This window comes from Pelodiscus sinensis, chromosome 9, assembly GCF_049634645.1.
Source record: "Pelodiscus sinensis isolate JC-2024 chromosome 9, ASM4963464v1, whole genome shotgun sequence".
NCBI classification, from domain to species: Eukaryota; Metazoa; Chordata; order Testudines; family Trionychidae; genus Pelodiscus; species Pelodiscus sinensis.
This window is the reverse complement of record NC_134719.1, coordinates 18,705,864-18,724,417: the sequence shown is the minus strand read 5'-3', so window position 1 is coordinate 18,724,417 and position 18,554 is coordinate 18,705,864. Positions and strand designations below refer to the sequence as shown.

The 18,554-nt window shown below is 43.0% G+C and overlaps 1 protein-coding gene and 1 long non-coding RNA gene across 7 annotated transcripts in view; one reads left to right on the top strand and one right to left on the bottom strand.

Moving 5' to 3' along the window:
• PDE4B (phosphodiesterase 4B) overlaps positions 1–18,554 on the bottom strand; it is a 415,540-nt gene that overhangs the window by 85,512 nt on the left and 311,474 nt on the right. For all 3 annotated transcript variants that reach the window (XM_075936176.1, XM_075936177.1, XM_075936178.1), the window contains 4 exons: positions 18,137–18,331; positions 14,430–14,466; positions 14,198–14,268; positions 5,257–5,306 (listed from right to left, as the gene is read on the bottom strand). In XM_075936176.1, the coding sequence (XP_075792291.1) occupies positions 5,257–5,306; positions 14,198–14,268; positions 14,430–14,466; positions 18,137–18,331 (353 nt within the window). The remainder of the gene's footprint in view (positions 1–5,256; positions 5,307–14,197; positions 14,269–14,429; positions 14,467–18,136; positions 18,332–18,554) is intronic.
• Positions 1–18,554, top strand: part of LOC142830560 (uncharacterized) — a 44,443-nt gene that overhangs the window by 15,676 nt on the left and 10,213 nt on the right. The window contains exon 1 of one of the 4 annotated variants that reach the window (XR_012905907.1): positions 6,786–7,836. The exons of 2 other annotated variants lie outside the window; for them this stretch is intronic. This is a non-coding gene — a long non-coding RNA (uncharacterized LOC142830560). Of the gene's footprint in view, positions 1–6,785; positions 7,837–18,554 lie in introns of those variants that run through there. One more of the 4 variants, XR_012905909.1, reaches the window with a different exon arrangement.

Below are 18,554 nucleotides of genomic sequence, written 5' to 3'. Positions count from 1 at the left end.
GGATGCCTGGGACAAAGCAGCTGGGGCACTGCCGCGTTGGTCCGTGCAGCACCGCACCTCGGTGCTACGGGGACCAACCCGGCAGCCCCCCAGCTGCTCTATCCCAGGTGTACCCAAGTCAGCCGCTGCTGAAACTGATCAGGGGCTGATTCCAGGAAGCCGGGGCAGAGCAGCTCTTCCTCAGGCTTCCTGGAGTTAGCCGCTGATCAGTATCAGCAGCGGCTGAATCGGGGACAGCTGGGGTGCTGCCGGGTCAGTCCCTCAGCCCTGAGGGGCGACGCTACGGGACCTACCCGGCAGCACTCCAGCTGCTCTGCCCCCAGCTTTCCCGATTCAGCCGCTGGTCAGTTTTAGCAGCGGCTGAATCAGGGAAGCTGGGGGCAGAGCAGCTCCAATGGTCCAGCTGCCCGGAGCACTTCTGGGTTCCTGATGGTACTGGACCATCAGGAGTGCCGGACCACCAGATGCCGGACCATCGGAGTTTTACTGTATCAGTATTACCCACTCCAAGCATTCAAAAATCATGAGAGGATTAAAAATAATAAATGTTGGAGCTCTTTTCATTTGTCTTCTGGGTTTTCTCCAGAACCAGAAATGTTTTTTTTTTTTTTTTTTTTTTTAAAGCAGAGACTCATAAAAATCACATGAGTCAAAGAGCTGAGTTTTTGGAAAAATGCCTAATCATGAGGCTCATGATAAAAGCTCAAGAGCTGGCAACAGTGAAAATTCCTATAAAAACATAAGAATGGCCGTACTGGGTCAGACCAAAGGTCCATCTAGCCCAGTATCCTGTCTGTTGACAGTGGCCAGCGCCAGGTGCCCCAGAGAGGGTGGACCGAAGACAATGATCAAGCGATTTGTCTCGTGCCATCCGTCTTCAGCCTCTGACAAACAGAGGCCAGGGACACCATTCCTACCAATGGCTAATAGCCTTTTATGGACCTAACCTCCATGAATTTATCTAGCTTTAAACTCTGTTATAGTTCTAGCCTTCACAGCCTCCTCTGGCAAGGAGTTCCGCAGGCTGACTATGCGCTGTGTGAAGAAGAACTTTCGCTTATTAGTTTTAAACCTGCTACCCATTAATTTCATTTGGTGTCCTCTAGTTCTTCTATTATGGGAACTAATAACTTTTCTTTATTCACCCTTTATTCACTCATAATTGTATATACCTCTATCATATTCCCCCTCAGTCTCCTCTCTTCTAAACTCAAAAGTCCCAGTTGCTTTAGCCTCTCCTCATATGGGACCTGTTCCAAACCCCTGATCATTTTAGTTGCCCTCTTCTGAACCTTTTCCAAAGCCAAAATATCTTTTTTGAGGTGAGGAGACCACATCTGTACACAGTACTCAAGATGTGGGCGTACCATAGTTTTATACAGGGGCAGAAAGATATTCTGTGTCTTATTTTCTATCCCTTTCTTAATAACTCCTAATATTCTATTTGCCTTTTTGACTGCCGCAGCACACATTGTGGACGTTTTCAGAGAACTATTCACGATATCTCCAAGATCTCTTTCCTGATTTGTCGTAGCCAAATTAGTTTTGGTTATTTTTTCCAATGTGCATTACTTTACACTTATCCACATTAAACTTCATTTGCCATTTTGTTGCCCAATCACTGGGGGTATGTCTACACTACCCTCCTAGTTCGAAGTAGGAGGGTAATGTAGGCATACCGCACTTGCAAATGAAGCCCGGGATTTGAATTTCCCGGGCTTCATTTGCATAAGCGGGGAGCCGCCATTTTTAAAACCCCGCTGGTTCGAACCCCGTGTAGCGCGGCTACACGGGGCTCGAACTAGGTAGTTCGGTGTACCGGTAGTTCGGAATAGGAAGTTCTTCACAGTCTGCTTCTGCCTTGACTATCTTAAACAGTTTAGTATCATCCGCAAACTTTACTACCTCACTGCTTACCCCTTTTTCTAGATAATTTATGAATAAGTTGAATAGGATTGGTCCTAGGACTGACTCTTTGGGGACACCACTGGTTACTCCATTCTGAAAATTTACCATTTATTCCTATCCCTTGGTTTCCTGTCTTTTAACCAGTTCTCAATCCATGAAAGGACCTTCCCTCTTATCTCATGACAATGTAATTTACACATTTATAAATTCTGTGTAAATACAGAAATAGGGTTCTATAGAAAATTACTCTTAATATATGCAGAACTGAACAGAGAATGATATCTTTACTGTAAGATTCTATGGGTGGCATACAAAAAAATCTATGACAAGGTTATCATTCTCTGTTAAATTACAGAGGACTTTCCCGTAAGGAATAGGAGACAAAAATCCCAGATTTAGTTCCTCTTAATTCTATCTGAATGTTGTGAATATGACAGTGAGTAATGAGGAATTTAAGAACATATTAGGCAATGTTCATATTGCATTAGAGGCTTTCACATTCACATTCAATTTTTTTACTAATCTGCCAGAAAAATCTCCAATATAATAAGTATTTAGGGCTGCCAGGCATCCGGTTTTGAACCAGACAGTCCGGTATTTGAGCTTTCGGTCTGAGAAACTTCTAGGTAAGTAAGTTTTATTATTATCATGAGTATTATTATCATGAGTTGCATGAGCCAGGCAGTCCGCAACTATGCAGTGGGTGGGGAGGAGGGGGCGAGGCGGAATGGAATCCCCGGGGCCAGACTCGCCCATGCACTCTGCTGGAACTGTGCGTACCCCAGGAACTGCGTGAGCCTGGGCCAGCCCTGCTTCCCACCAGACGGTTCGCCCCCATTCCCCTCCCAGCCATCTCTGCTCCCCCCAACCCCCTCCTGGCCAGCCCCGCTCCCTCCAACCCCCTCCCAACCAGCCCTGCTTCCTGCCAGCTGGTTCCTTCCTCTGATCTCCCCCTCCCAGCCCTGCTCCCCTCAACTACCTCTCAGACAGCCCTACTCCCCACTGGCCTGTTCCCGCCCGCTCTTGGCCAGCCCCGCTCCCACCCAACCCAATCCCGGCCAGCCCTGCTTCCCACCAGCCGTCCCCCCCGCCCAATCTCCCCTGGCTAGTCCCGCTCCCCATCTGAGATCAAGTGTGTCCGGTACTTTTTTGAAATCATCTGGTAACCCTATAAGTACTTCTATATCAAAATATAGGTCATAGTAAGAAAAAGCAAATATTTACAGTAGCTATTAATCCAGCTGCCAGTTAATTATACCCAATATGAAAATCACCCTTTTGCAGTCACTGCTTGCACATAATTCATGAAAATGAGAAGACACAATTTTATGAATTGATATTTTTTCACATTCACATCTGTTTACAGGTAGGAAATTAAGCATCTTATGCTGCAAGGGATGTCCCTGCTCTGTAGGTGCACCTCCATGCCACTGCTTAGGTTGAAAAGATGGAGTGGGAGGGGATGGGAAATATAAACAAAGCCCTCCTTTACCTATGTTCCATTGCTCTCTGGTCACCACCCACAATGACTGCTCCCGCCATCAGCCTCCCTTTGCAGTTTTTCTTTTCCCCTAAAGCAGCCACCATACACTCCTCTCCTATCTGGTCCCAGCAGAGACTCTGGTAGAACAGGCGCTGAACTATTGCTTGGATATCACTTTGCTCTGTGTGAGCTCTGACTGGTATGCTCCTCTTGGAAACTTGTCTCAATATTACTCCCCTCCATGATCAAAGAGAACCCCAAATCTCTCTGCCTTGGTCTCTGGGGGGGTGGGGAGGTGGGAGGAAATTTCCACCTGTGCAGGGGGGAGTGGTGAGCAAGTCTGAATGATGTGGTACACTTGAAGGGAGCAGATAGGGTATAGTATATGACAGGAATGCCCGTGAAAGAAAAAGCAAAGGAGGCACTGATAGGGAAAGAGAACAAGAAAGGCAGAGAGATTGGGAAAGAAACAAAACCTGGGAAAGATGGAAATATATAAAGGAAATTTTTCCCAGAGGAAAATAGGAAGACAAAAAAAGGAAGATTCACCAAGAAAAAGGTAGAGGGAAAGGGAAAGAGGCAGAACATACATACATAAAGGGGAGCAAGTGAATTTAAAAACATGATCAGAGAAATATTAATGGGAAAATGTTAAATAAACCTATAAAACTTGGGGGGGGGATTCAAGAGATGGATTAGTGGGGGGGGGGGGGGGGAGAAGTGTGAACACAAAATGCCTCAGGTCAGCTTGACAGTAACTGCTAACTGAAACTTTTTGCTAATATAGACCGTTACTCTACAGTAAGAAGGTGTCGTGCTGCAGTGCTCAATAACAATTACTGACACCAGCAAATGGGGCATCCATCTTCCAAAAGTCATGAATCATTGTGCCCATGAAACTTCTATACTATTCTCTAAGTCTGAACAGTGTTTTAAGGTAATTAGGACAATAAACTACATATATTTGAATAAGAATTAATTGCATCCCCTGCCATGTGCTGTCTCTCGTCAGTGAACAAAGATTTTTTTTAAAACATTCCAGAACATCCTACTGAAGACAATAGGAAGTTTGCCTGAAAAAGGTCTTCAGAATTTATCTTTTCATTTTAGCTCTTAAGCACTTCCAATAGAAACAAACTGAAATTAAAAGAAATGCTAAAAAAAAAAAAAGCAACTATGTCTGAACCTGTTTAAGATTAGTCATATAGGGCCTGTCCAGCATAGGAATTCCTAAGGATAACAAATTAATTACTTTCTGTAGCCATGGCTGACCCAAAATTGTAATGTTCTTCTTGCATATAAATGGCAAAAATAAAAACAAGAATATATATTTAAAACGAGCCTGTTTACATATACCTAGTTTACAACGAGAGAGGAAAATCAGGCAAGATAACTGATAAAATATTGATTATTTATTTAAATATTTTTACCCCGCCTTTCTATTTAAAATATTCAAAGCGGCTTACAAAAAAAATAATACAAATATATATAAAAATTTAAAATATGAGACCCCAGAGAGACATAACCAGCTAAAAATATAGAGAGAGGAGGAACACACATATACAAACTCAAATATTAATAAAAGCACGAATAAAAAGGGTGGCTTTAGCCTGACGCCAAAACAACGCTAGCGTTGTCGCCATGCGACTATCCCAAGGAAGAGAATTCGACAGCCTGGGAGCAAAAGCTAAGAATGCCCTGTTCCGCATAAATGTTAATTTTATCTCCACAAGTGGGGGAACACGAAGCAAAGCCTCCCCAGCTGACCTCAATCCCTGGGCAGGTTCATATAAGAGATAACAGTTTTTTAACAGTATGATAGATAACAAAGGATGCTTTCAAGTGACTAAAAATCAAACTCATACCTTGCAGGCTAACTTTGGAGACTGGTGGCTGACTTGTTGCTGGAGACCTCCTGTGGAGGAATGAAGAATAAAACATTTATACAGTATCATCATTAAAAACAATGCAGTTTGCCTACTCTTTTAATGCAAAATACCTTTCATGTTCACAAAAATCCCAAACCACTGCAAAGTGAAATTAGTGGTTGATGAACAATTTGAAATCTTCAGAGGGGTAGTGGAGTTAGTTTGTAACAGGAAAAACTTAAAAAACAACAAATAGTCTAGTAGCACCTTAAAGACTAACAAAACATCCACGCATCTCATGCCTTTTGGCTGCACATACATAACATATGAAAAGAACATACACCAGTCAGCTACAAAAAGATCAGTACCATCATCCTGTTAACTAAGAAATGTCCTGAATGTTAGCAAATTGGGGGGAGTCTCTCAACCAAATGAGGGTTATCGAACTCCTGAATAAAGGGTTGTCTCCCTGGAAATGCAAGCATTATATGGTTTTAAAGATCACTTTCCACACCTGAAACTTCACCTGGACGCAAATAAGGAGACAGTGCTCCTAGCAGAATGCACGCCCTGAAGCTAAAAACAGAAGTGAACTAGTTCATTCAGCTACAGTTGTAAGCTTCACACTCCCCAAGTACTAGGACACTTTACTGTAAGCCAATCTGCAGGTCACAATGATCTAGGCATCTCTGGAGGTCATGAAAAGCTAGATGACCTGGCAAGGTTTACATTAGAGCAAAATGGTGTAATCTTTTTCCAAAGCATATGTGGAAAAAGCCAGTTTTAGCCAATGTCACTGTGATGCTGCAGCCCATATTCTTCACAAGGATATTATATGTGATGATATGATTATGGCACAATTATGATGCATTTTGTACAAAACAGGCACGTGCAGTGCCAGTAGAAAAGTGCCAATTTACTGAACATGACTGTTCAGTCATTATTTGTCCTGTGGTGCCTTAAAGACTAACAGATTTATTTGGGCATGAGGTTTGGAGGGCAAAGGCCCACTTTGTCAGTTGCAGATACAGACTAACATGGCTAACCCTCTGAGACTTACCCTATTTAGAGGCATGTATCATTTTTGTATCTGAGGTAATCAATACTGGCTCTGTATCTGCACCTGGGTAACGCCCACTAGACAAGATGTTTTCAGGCCAGACAGTGGGTGGGGAAGAGCCTATTCAGGGCAATGGGCCATTAGGAAAAACAATAGGCCTTAGCCTATCCCAAGTTCAGTGAGCTTTCCTGAGGTCACTCCAGAGAGCCTGTAAGCCAGTGGTCTCCAACCTTTTTAAGCATGAGATCACTATGGCTGTGTCTACACTGGCATGAATTTCTGGAAATGCTTAAAACAGAATAGTTTTCGTTATAAGTATTTCCGGAAAAAGAGCGTCTACACTGGCAGGCTGCTTTTCCGGAAAAGCCCCTTTTCCGGAAAAGCGTCCGTGGCCAATGTAGACGCGCTTTTCCGGAAAAGAGCCCCGATTGCCATTTCTGCGATCGGGGTTTTTTTCCGGAAAAGACTACTGGGCTGTCTACACTGGCCCTTTTCCGGAACAGTGTTCCGGAATAAGGACTTATGCCCGAGCAGGAGCAGAATAGTTTTTCCAGAATAGCGGCTGATTTTGTACAGTTCAACATCTATGCTTTTCCGGAAATTCAAGGGCCAGTGTAGACAGCTTGCAGCTTATTCCGGAAAAGCGGCTGATTTTCCGAAATAAGTGGCCCAGTGTAGACACAGCCTATTTGAATTTAAGTCAATCTGGGATCTACCTCAGACCCAAATACCCTCATCCCATCTCCTTTGCCACCCTTTCTTCAAGGCCAGGACCCACCTTTCCCCTTCTTCAAGGCTCTGTCCTGCTCACTCTGGTGCAGATGGGGTACAGGGGTAAGAAGAGGGGGCCACCCTGACATTAATGGCCCCCTTTTTCTGCCTCCCCACCCTGCACAGCAAGCAGGAGGCTCCAAGGCAGAGGGCAGGAGCAGCACGGCAGTGTGTGTGTGTGGGGGGGGGGGGGGCAGGGGAGAGGAACAGCTAAAGTGCTGGTGTAACCGCCACTGGGGACTTAGCATAGGAGCCTCTACCACTTGAGCTAAAAGCTCTCAACCTGGGCTATGGAGGTCTCTTGTTCTTTTCTGTTGCTATAAGTGGTCTAAGTGCCACTACATAGAACAGTGAACCACACTAGGTGTGTGGGTTACACTAGTACTTGATACCCTCCCAGCCAAACCACTCAGGATCCTCTGTTAGAGGCTCCAAGATCTACCAGTAGATCCTGATCTACTGGTTGGTGACCACTGCTATAAGCTGTGACCACTATGACTCCACAAGGATGTATGAGCAGACCACATGTTTGACTCCACCTTGGGATGTCAGTGTTTTTCCACAAACTGGTCTGGGAACCTAGTTTTGAAAACAAAGGGTTCCTGCCATATGCTAAAGCTATATAAAACAAGCAGTGACATCATCTGCTGTTCTTCACTTCCCACACAAGAACACTCCTGGAAACAACTGAGGGACAAAGACTGAATTAATGGGATTTCTAACCTGTGCATGAAGACCTGAGAAACGTAAGCTCTAAAGCTAATGCAGTTTGTGCCTTAAAATCAGCTAGTTTGTATCCAATCTATCTAGTATACCAAGATTAGTTTGTGGTTTTGTTTATTTGCTAAGTAATTTCCTTTGATCTGTTTACTGTCCCTTATAATCACTTAAAGTCTATCTTTTGTGGTTAATACACTTGTTTTTGTTTTAATATACATCAGTGATCATTGACTGGAGTGCTTGGGGGGCAGGGGTGGGGTAAGGGTGGAATCTCTGTGTGGTTACCACAAGTGCACATTATTCTCTTCACACTAAGGGAGACCAGGAATTAAAACCATATCCTGGCCAGATCTGGCCAGGGCAGAATAGTACTGGTCTGGGGTGCTAGGCTGGGAAGATGGTAGATAGAGAATCTGGCTGTGTCTACACTGGGCCACTTATACCGGAAAAGCAGCTGCTTTTCCGGAATAAGCTGCGAGCTGTCTACTGGCCCCTTGAATTTCCGGAAAAGCAGTGACGATTTACTGTAAGAAATCAGCTGCTTTTCCGGAAAACTGTTCCGGAAAAGGGCCAGTGTAGACAGCACAGTAGTCTTTTCCGCAAAAAAGCCCCGATCTCGAAAATGACGATCGGGACTTTTTTCCGGAAAAGCGCGTCTACATTGGCCACGGACGTTTTTCCGGAAAAAGGGCTTTTCCGGAAAAGCATCCTGCCAATGTAGATGCTTTTTTTCCGGAAATACTTATAACGGAAAACTGTTCCGTTTTAAGCATTTCCGGAAAAAGGTGCCAGTGTAGACACAGCCTCTGTGTGTAGATACAGCTGGGAGTGTCTGAACGCTGGTGAAAGTGCAGATATGCAGCATGGCACAGCAGTACAGTATGAAAGGGAGCCCCTGTTGGTGGGTCAGAAGGCTCAGTGTTATCCCAGTTCTAGGTGTCACAGTGGGGGGGGGGGGAAGAGACCTTTAGATGTATCTACTATACCAGAGGCACGGAAAGGCCAAAGTAGTCCCTTTAGAATTTCTGGAAGGGATCAGCATCCATAAACAGAGTCAAATTTATTCTGCAACTAGATTCTCAGAAGAGTTCAGCATTTGGGCGGGGGGGGGGGGGGGGATATATGAGATTCACTTGAAAATCTGGCCCCAAATCATAACTCTGTTTGAAAAGAGGTCAATTCTTGTTAGTTCAGGGGACAGGCATCATCCCTGCAAAACCCTCATAATTCTGCTTCCCCAAGCAACCAGTGCAACTCCATGTTATTTTCCCCTTGGCCTCTGTCTCAGCCAGGTGGTAGAAAGGCAAACCACCTCAGACTGATGAAAAAAGAGACTCACAGCTCTATAACAACAACTCATTACAGATACAAAATGCAAGGTTATCCCCAAAATTGCACAAGCCTGGTGCTTTTTCCTCTTAGCCAAAGGATATTTCGAAGGGGAGGAGCAGGGTCTGGATGCATTCTGTCTATGCCCCATTCTGTGCAGTTGTTTGGAATCCCAGGTCCTGGGACGTGAACACACATAGCTATCAATTTGGAATGCTTGATGTCCAAGGTTTTAAGCCAGTAATTCTCAAACTGGGAGTTGTGACATGTCTTGGTGTCATGAGGTTATTACATGGGGGGTTGTGAGCTGTCAGCCTCCATCCCCAAACTCCGATTCATCTCCAGCATTTATAATAGCGTTAAATATTTTTAAAAGTTTTAATTTATAAAGGGGCTTGCACTCATGCTTGTTGTGAGCAGGCCCATTGATGTGGGGAGGGCAGCAGCAGCGACAGGCCCTTTAAATTGCTGACAGAGTACCACATTGTGTGCTCCAGACAACTCATAGGTTTGGGAGGGGATGCAGCCAGCTGGGTGGTATTGAGAGCTGGCTGCGCCAGCCCCCCTCTTTCCACCTGGGGCCCCACCTCTTCTAGGAGCATGGAGTGAGTCCCCCCACACACTTTGCCCAGGGACCTGTGGAGGATGGCAGCTCCCCTGGCTGTGTGCAAGGGTTCACTAACACCAAAGCACAAGAACAACTGTTTTAAGCTAATGAGCTCTATTTTAGCTGTGCAAATGATAATTTTGCATCATTTATACCTCAGTCCAATCTGGAATTATCTTCACAAGAACAAGGAAAGATGCCTCTCTGATTTCAAGGCTGCCACTTCTGCCAAAACTATAGATTGCTACTCCAAACTTGAGTAGCTGGTCTGAAGCCTTTTTTTAAAACCTAACTAGAACTATGAATTTTTAACTATTCTCCATCTTGAAAATGGCTGAATTGTTTTTAGAGAAAAACTTTTTAAAAAATTAAAGGAGCAGGGTGTGCGCAGAGTGTGCAGGGTGGGGTTGTGCGCACGGTGTGCGTGGTGAGGCTGTGTGCATGGGCAGGGTGTGTGTGGTTGTGCTGTAGGCACGGGTAGGGTGTGTGTGGTGGCGCTGTACGCAGGGGCAGTGGGTGTGTGTGGTGGCGCTGTGTGCCGGGGCAGAATGTGTGCTAGCACTGATGGTGCTGCACGTAGGAGCAGGGGGCATGTGGGGACAAGGGCCATCATGGGGAGCTGGAGCTGGCTCCTGGCTACGGGGGTCTCTGTGCCCTATGAGCCAGGCTGGTGCCAGTAGCTTGAAGTGGAAGGCCTAGCTCCCCCACCTCTCCTGGCGGTGGCTCCCAGCACGTGGTCACAGGCAGGAGCTGAGCAATGTGGAACTGGGGTGGGGGCTGAGCTTCTAATGCTCTGGAACACTCGGGGCTGGGCAGGAAGGCTACCAACCTACGTCGCCTTGTGGCAGGCCTTTCCCCTCCTCCTTTTCATCACTGCTGACGCGCCGCTGCCTATTAACCATTCATCAGCTGGAGAGCAGCAATCGGTGCCACTGGGCTTGGTGGAAGCAGTCTTCTCCCCCCCATGCCAGCCTCAGCATCCCACACAGGATGCTGAACTGGGCAGGTGGCCATTGTCTGCTGCTCTGAGCCTGGGGCGGGGGGAAGGGCTGGGCTGAGGATGCTCCCATTAGCTAGATTCTGCACATTGCCCTTTCCCTTCCGCCCGCTGGGACTTCCTGGAGGCTTCCCCTTTGCTCCCATTGGTCAGATTCTGTCCCAGCGGGGGGAAGGAAAAGGGCAGTACATGGTGCCATTTCTGGCTCGCTTCTTCCCCACAAAGGAAAGCCTTGGGGCTTTCTCCCGCCCCCTCTTCCCCACCGAAATATTGGAATTTCTTGGACATTTCACTACTTTATGGGTACACCAGGGAAGGAGATTTAAAATTGGGACTGTCCCAGGCATCTAGTCAGTGTAGGTGTACCCCCAAAGTATTGTAAAACCTGGCAGACTGGTTCCTTCAGGATACAACTGTTCTCCCTTAGGATCGTGTTCGGTGACTAACTGTGTTCTGCTGCTCAGAGGCCAGCAGAGACATCCCTATGGGTGTTGGGGAAAGAGGCAGCACGGTGTCCCTTCCTCTCTGCTGCTGCCTGCCTGGCTCCTGTGTGGAGCCCAAACCTGAACAGCTTGCATGTGGAGGACTCTGCAGGCCTAGGAGTGTGGGTAGCTGGGAGGCTGGCTGCTGGCCCATACATTCACCAGAGCCTGGGGCCAGTCGCAGCTGGGAGTCAAACCACATATAATGTCTTTTGTTTGGTGAAAAAATTTCCTCGGGACCTAAACCTACCTGCCCATTTAAACCAATTCTTATGGGGAAATTGGATTTGCTTAATATCATTTCACTTAAAGTCACATTTTTCAGGAACATGCTATCATGTCAAGTGAGGAGTTACAGTCCATGCAACTGAAAGCAGGATACTTGTGTCAGAAAACATCAGGAAACCTAAATAGATGTTACCTAAAACAGTCAATTTCTGGGTCAAACTTCCCAGGACCTACCAGACAGTACCTTTCAACTATACCCCTGGCTAACCCAGAAGTGATATTAATGGTGACTTCATATTAAGTGTCTCTTTCAAAGCAGAATACAAGAACAAATGATCACTATATATAATAAATACACAGAAAGAGAGAGAGAGGTAGAGAGAGGTAGAGAGAGAGAGAGCGGTAGAGAGAGAGCACTAAGCAAGATGGAAAACGGGGACAAGGTGGTTAAAGAACATTTTGCTTGATTCCAATGCTTTCTACGCCACATCAGAAAAACAAATCTTACCACAAAAGTTAACATACGTGCTTTTGATTTACTTGTAAATATATATTTTATCTGATATTATATATCATTTTCAGTCAGACACTATTAAAATTGCCTCTCTGGGTGTGTGTGTGCATGCGCACACGCAGTTTCTTTAATAAATAACTGAAAATGACACTGGTTGGTACAATAGATTAGTCAAATGTGACTAATGGGTCTGGTTTGAAACAACATACTGCACTTCCAATAAACGGCTGTGAAATCCAGTGTGTCAAACAGGGTGATAAGATAACTCATCTTTTTAAAATGATAGTTAATAGGATGTTTATTTCTTCCTCCCCTCCAAGTTAAACATTTGTTTCTGTTTATCATTGTCTTGATTATGAGGGTTAGCCAGCAGCCTGAGGATTAAGGGGTTAACTACACCTAGCCAGGTGGAGTGGCCAGTAGGAATGTAGGTGGGACTTTCAAACAAAGGAATTTGGGTTTTTTCCTTTCTCCTTTTGTCTCTCTGGGAGTGTTCTCTGCAGCTACAGAGAGGGACAAGCATGTCTCTCTCCAAGACACCAGTCCTCATTTTCTGTAAGTAGGGTAAAGTTTAGGTAGTTTCGTTAGGCTTTATTGTTTTCAGGGTTGGGTATGTGATCTGATATCTGGCACTGTTTAAAAGATGTTTTGGCTTTTCTTTGTAACTAAGTTCTAGGCCCATGGAGTTTCTCCATGAGTATATTTTGTTACCTTCCTATCTAGTCATTATGCCTGCACAGGAATATTGTTGTAATAATAAAAGTTCTTTCTTTTCTTTTTATTAACCTGGCATTGGTTACTTGTGTGTCCTGATTTTTATTTTAGGGGTGAGATTTCCCAAATGATCCTTCCCCTGATTTCTTTATCAATATTTGGGTGGTGGCAGCGGAAGTTTTATTCCCAAGATCTAGATTTTTAAGATTTTGGGGGAAGTTTTATACCAAAGCCTGGTAGATAAGGCTTTGGGGTACAGTGCTAGCCCCCACTTCTGCATTTATCATGCCAGAGTGGGGAAGGAGCCAGAGTGGGGGCCAGCACTGTACGCTGGTGCTCTCTGCTGCTGCTTCTGGAAACTGCAGGCTGCAGCTTAAAAAAAAAAGGCTCTGATACCTGTCTAGGTTCAGCACAGGATTATGGTCTCTCCTGTCTCCTTCCTGGGAACTACTCTGTCTTCAGCCACTCTGTACCCTCACTCCATCCTGACTAAAGAGCAGCAGTACCTGAGTTTTCTACCTTCCCCCTACTACCCTACTGGAAGTCAGTATGGTTTGGGCTGCTCTGCCCCTGAATCCCTTCTTCTCCCTCTTCAAATAGCAGTGGGTCCTGGGCTGCTTTGTTCCAAGGCTGTTCCCTTCACACTCACAAAAGGACCATCAATTTTAGCTGCTCCATTCCCTGGCCCCCTTCAGCTCACTCACCGGGTTCTAATTCCTTCTCTCCCTGAGAGCCAGGGCATTGTTTTCAGATGAGGAGAGGCAGTGATGGCAGAGGGCAAGTTGGAGAAATGAGAAGAAATGAAAATAAAAGAGAAGGAGCCATGCAATCTGCAGAACTCATGAAGAAGGAATGGCCAAGGATGGGACACAAGGTTTCCAAAGTTTCCAAAGGTGCTGATTAGTTTTCTATTTGCATTCCAACTTCAGAGACTTCTGCTGACCAGATAGGAAATCTCTTTTTGTTTTCCATTAATTATAATCACATTTTCTGGTTTTCACATACCAATATTCATATACATTCAATACTAGGAAATGTAAATGCCAGAATAAAATATATGCCCAAATGTATTGCTAGTAATTTTCTTATCCTGAGATTTATATTGTCCAACTTTTTTTGAAATAAATTACAGACAATTTTGTCATCTAGTTGGTAAGTTTTGAATTATCATACAATGAGCTAACGGGTAATTTTCTAAATGTTAGAACATACTCATGCCTCTGCATTAGATACTCTCACAACATTAATAGCAGTAATTATGTTTATTACAGTAATGCTTGGGGCCCAACCACGAATTTGGGTCCCCTGCAGCAGGCAAACACAGAGTAGTAGACAGTCCCAAACCAAAAAGCTTATGGTCTAAATATGAATACATTTCTTGAAGTTCATCCTATGGACAAAACTACAGGTGTATTTCTTAGCAGGTGGAAGATTGTGCCTGAAAAAATCAAAGGTGGATTGAATTCAGAATGAAAATCTACTTTAATAGCAATTTAATGAAAAGCAGAAAGCTTACTTGTTTGATGTTCCATGCAAATTTGTCAATAACGTAAAGTTATTCCTCACACTCCGTAAACTTGCCAAGACCTAAAATAAACAAAACCATATAATATTTTAAATTATTTTTTACAAACATACATATTTCAATATATTATGTTAACATAGGAGCATATATGCTGAAGGATAACTTTCTATTCCATTCAATTTATCTACGATATAACAATATAAACAGACTATTTGAAACTAACCTGTGCAAAAGGTGTAACAATCAAGTCATCTCCATGTCTGCAATAAATGAAAAAAATATGTGAATTGCACATGATCAGAGAATAATCATCAGTTTTTTAATACAGTAGACACATAATTCATCAAATTGTCTGGTGTAAACATTCTGCACAGAATGTAATCGTTAATGTACAGCCACACCAAGTACTATGGTAGCTTTTTATTTTGTGCTTCAACTTTTGCTTGCTAGCAAATGGATGTATCTGCTTAAATGGGTGAGTACCCAGTTAGTGCACACAAACACAGTATGTGCATATTCAAATTGAAAAGCTAGGTGCTCAGCTACATGACTTGTATAAGCAAAACACAAGGCTGGAACTAAAAATTGGCATCTTAATATTTATGAGCAATTATAAATATTTATATAAAAATCAGTTTAATTTCAAATTGAAAAAAAGAACATTTTGCAATGGAATGTTTTTCCACAGAGCCCCACTATTCAAAAATAAATCTTTATTGCACATACTGTTTCTTTAAATTACATAAAAGGTTGCTCCTAATGGAAAGGTCTCCTAGTCACAATGCATGTTCATAGACAAAAAACAACCAAAGCTGGAACAACTGCTTAGTTTTGGTAACACAAGGCAATAAATGCCAGGAAATTCAAGGTTAAGGTGGCTCACTCATACTGTGATGGAAAAAAAAGCACAACAGTCTGAGTAAAGGTCAACTTTGAATTTCCTGGCTTTTGTTGATTTGTGTAACAGCCGTTAATGTTATTTAAACATTGTCTCTTGTCGGTGGATTTTCATCATGGAAGATTAGAGACTATGTTCTGTGCAAAACGTTTTACTACTTTTGGAGGAGGGGCTGGTAAATATTATATATTTGTGTTTATAATCAACTAAACATGTAGTGAGCATTTTATCCAGTTGAGTACATATCATACCAAGCTTTTTATAGTACTAATATTTTAGTATGCAGATATGTACTGATTGACCTTAGCTACAACAACAAATTCATTTGCTTCAGCAGATAATTATATTTTTATCAAATGTTGAAACATATTATTAGCTTACAATATATTATTTATATAATTTAGAACTTTGTTACAGTCTCTTATGTAAATATTTGCTAAATGCTAATTATTGTTACAGACTTTTTTTCTTAGAATAGCTGGACCATCTTGTTAACTCTCAGAGTTGTATTTCACTATGCAATATTTATAATTCATATATTCTATTTAACTTTTTTTTTAGAGAAAGAAGATTTTAAACTTAAAGGAGAATAAGTGCTGTTCTTAATTTGTAAATTTATTTGCACTCACAGTAAGAGCCCTACCCTGACATTCTGGATTTATACATGTCCCTGATAACATCACATATATCCAATGTTCTTATTTTCTGAGGTCATTTATACATAACTTCCTGTGTACATTAATACCATTTTTTAGGACTGTATAGGGTTTAATTCTGCTCTAAAACAGGTAATCGTTTTAATTTTTAGAAATTAAATACAGACCTAATCCCTTTAATTTGTAAACCTTTGTGTCTAAAGTTGATACAGTCCCTCTACTAGTAATTACTGTGGTATTCCATGACGCCATTAAGAAATACAAAAATCCTATAAAGCTTCCATTATATTCTATAGAAATCAGAAAAATCCTTCACACTCATGAAAAACAAACAAAAACACTATAGCTTCAGAGGGTAGCCGAGTTAGTCTGTTCCAGAAAAAAACAACAAATGGTCTGGTAGCACTTTATTTACTAACAAAACATGTAGATGGTATCATGAGCTTTCGTGAGCACAGCCCACTTCTTCAGATGACTGGAGTTATGAGTAGGGGATATGAAAACTCTAAATAAATAGAAGGAAAAGGGGGAGAGGGAGAAGAGAATGATGCTCTGTCTTCCACCCCCCTTCCTGTTTTTAATATAAGTATCTGGAGAATGGGTGCTAAACCTAAGCAGATAAAGATCAAAGTCAATAGACAGATTACTAAGACAGGAAGGATACCACTCAGAAAGTTGTTAGCACCTTCAGTGATAGAGTCCCTACCAATTTAAATCATGATTGAGTCCATTAGCGTGTGAATTGAATTTGTGTATGTAATGTAATTCCAGGCTTTCCCTGTGAATTTGGCTTCGTCACAGGCCAGCTCCATAAGCCAAATTTTCATATGCCCTACTCATATACCCTACTCATAACTCCAGTTATCTGAAGAAGTGGGCTATGGCCACGAAAACTCAAAAACACTTTAAGGCATTATATTTACTACCTCCATTTCTAATTATGAGTCCATTTCTTTTGAAACCACTACCTAACATTATAAACTAATGCCAAATTAATGCCACGGTCAGCAGATCCAACGTGGACGTCAATAACCACCATTGGGTGCATGTGTAAGTGATCCATGAAATAAGTTCATGGTCTTAAACAAGAGTTCTGATCATAAAACCTGTCCTCACAGTTGGCACTAATTGGTATAGCTTTGATAGTCTGTTATGAGACATGAAGAATGAACATGTCTTGGGAACATGACCAGAACTGTATGGGGAAACTGGGACTGCAGCAGTCTCTTGCTCTATCTGATCTATAGAAAGAATCTTCAGTTTCTGGCCCCTTTCCCCAGAATGAAATTCACTTTAAAAATTACCTCAACTTTTCCTCTCCTTTGTGTAACACTATAAACTGCGGTGCTTTTGCTCAATAAGAGGCATTCAGTTGCTGGAATATAAATATTGGCACAGAGGGTTCGTTTTATGCCTCCATTTAAAAGCATGGAAAGGTGTGTTTAATGAGGCCAGTTTCACCACTCAGATGTGGTCTCTTACAAAGCCACTAAGAAAAAGGCAGTAGAAAAATGTTAACTAAAGGACTGCAAATCAAAAAACCTGCTTAATCTACATGCCATATTTTGTTCCAGTCCTGTCTGTCCATCCATCTATACGCATTGTCTAACCTGGTCTTCGTTATATGCTGTGAATATAATACAGTGAATAACCAAAATATCACATAAAAACACAATATATTTGAACTATAAGGTACACGATTTAGGCAATTTGGCTGACAATAACAATGAATCTCAACTATTAAAAAAAGAACCAATGTTCATACAAATAATATGTAAGGACTCTACAATGACAATGCTATTTCAGAACACTGATTTACGCTGTTCTCCTACTGGGTGAGAAGCAGGCCTGTCGACAGGGGAAGGACAAAAGAGGCAACTGCCCCGGGGCCCAGCAATTAAAAAGGACCTGGGGCTCCTGGCCACTGCCATTACTGTGGCAGTGATGGAGGCCAAAACCCCAGGCCCTTTTAATCGCTGCTGGGGAGCCGCAATGCATTCCAGGCAGCTCTGAAGGCTTGGGGCAGGGCAGCTGAGAGCTGCTTGCCCCACCCCGTCCCTTCTGCCCGAGGGCCTGTCTCTTCTGGGAGCACAAAGCTGCTCCCCCCACTTCACCCAGGGGCCCCATCAAGGCAGTCAGCTACTCTGGTGAGAAGCATACGTTTAATAAACAAAAACACTGAGCCTTGAGAGTACATAACTGAGCATTATGAAATCCTGATTTGGCCTGGGTTGTGAAATAAAAACCACTTTACCTCAGATTCACCCTCTATAAAGTACATTGCTACGTTTCAGGGTATTAGTAGGATTACATAATGTTTGTAAAGCACCTGGTCACGATATTATGATGAATGATGTAAATAAGAGTCATACTCACTGCTCACTTGGAAGGGAGGAGTTCCTAGACATAGTCTTTGGTGATAAGTCATAGTCACTGTCTGATCTGTAGAGAAAGGACTCCCGACGCTGACTGTGGCCTGGAAACGTGGTATGCAATACAAGTCCTGAAGAAGAGCTGGCCTGGGGGTCCAACGGGCTGCGACCTGGTGATGGGCCATTTTCCACATCAAAGCTATGAACAAAAAACCATATTGTTTCATGCACAGTTGCTGATATGTATTTTCAGAATCTAGCATAAAACTCTTTAAATTACCCTTTTATGATGCAATGTGTTCAAATAGTGGAGGCAGAGGTTTGAATTTATTTTGGGGTTTTCACTAGGGGCAAGGTCTGCCTTCTCCTGAACAGATGTATTAAAGAACGGCAGAGGCACAGGAATAGACTCTGCCTGCATT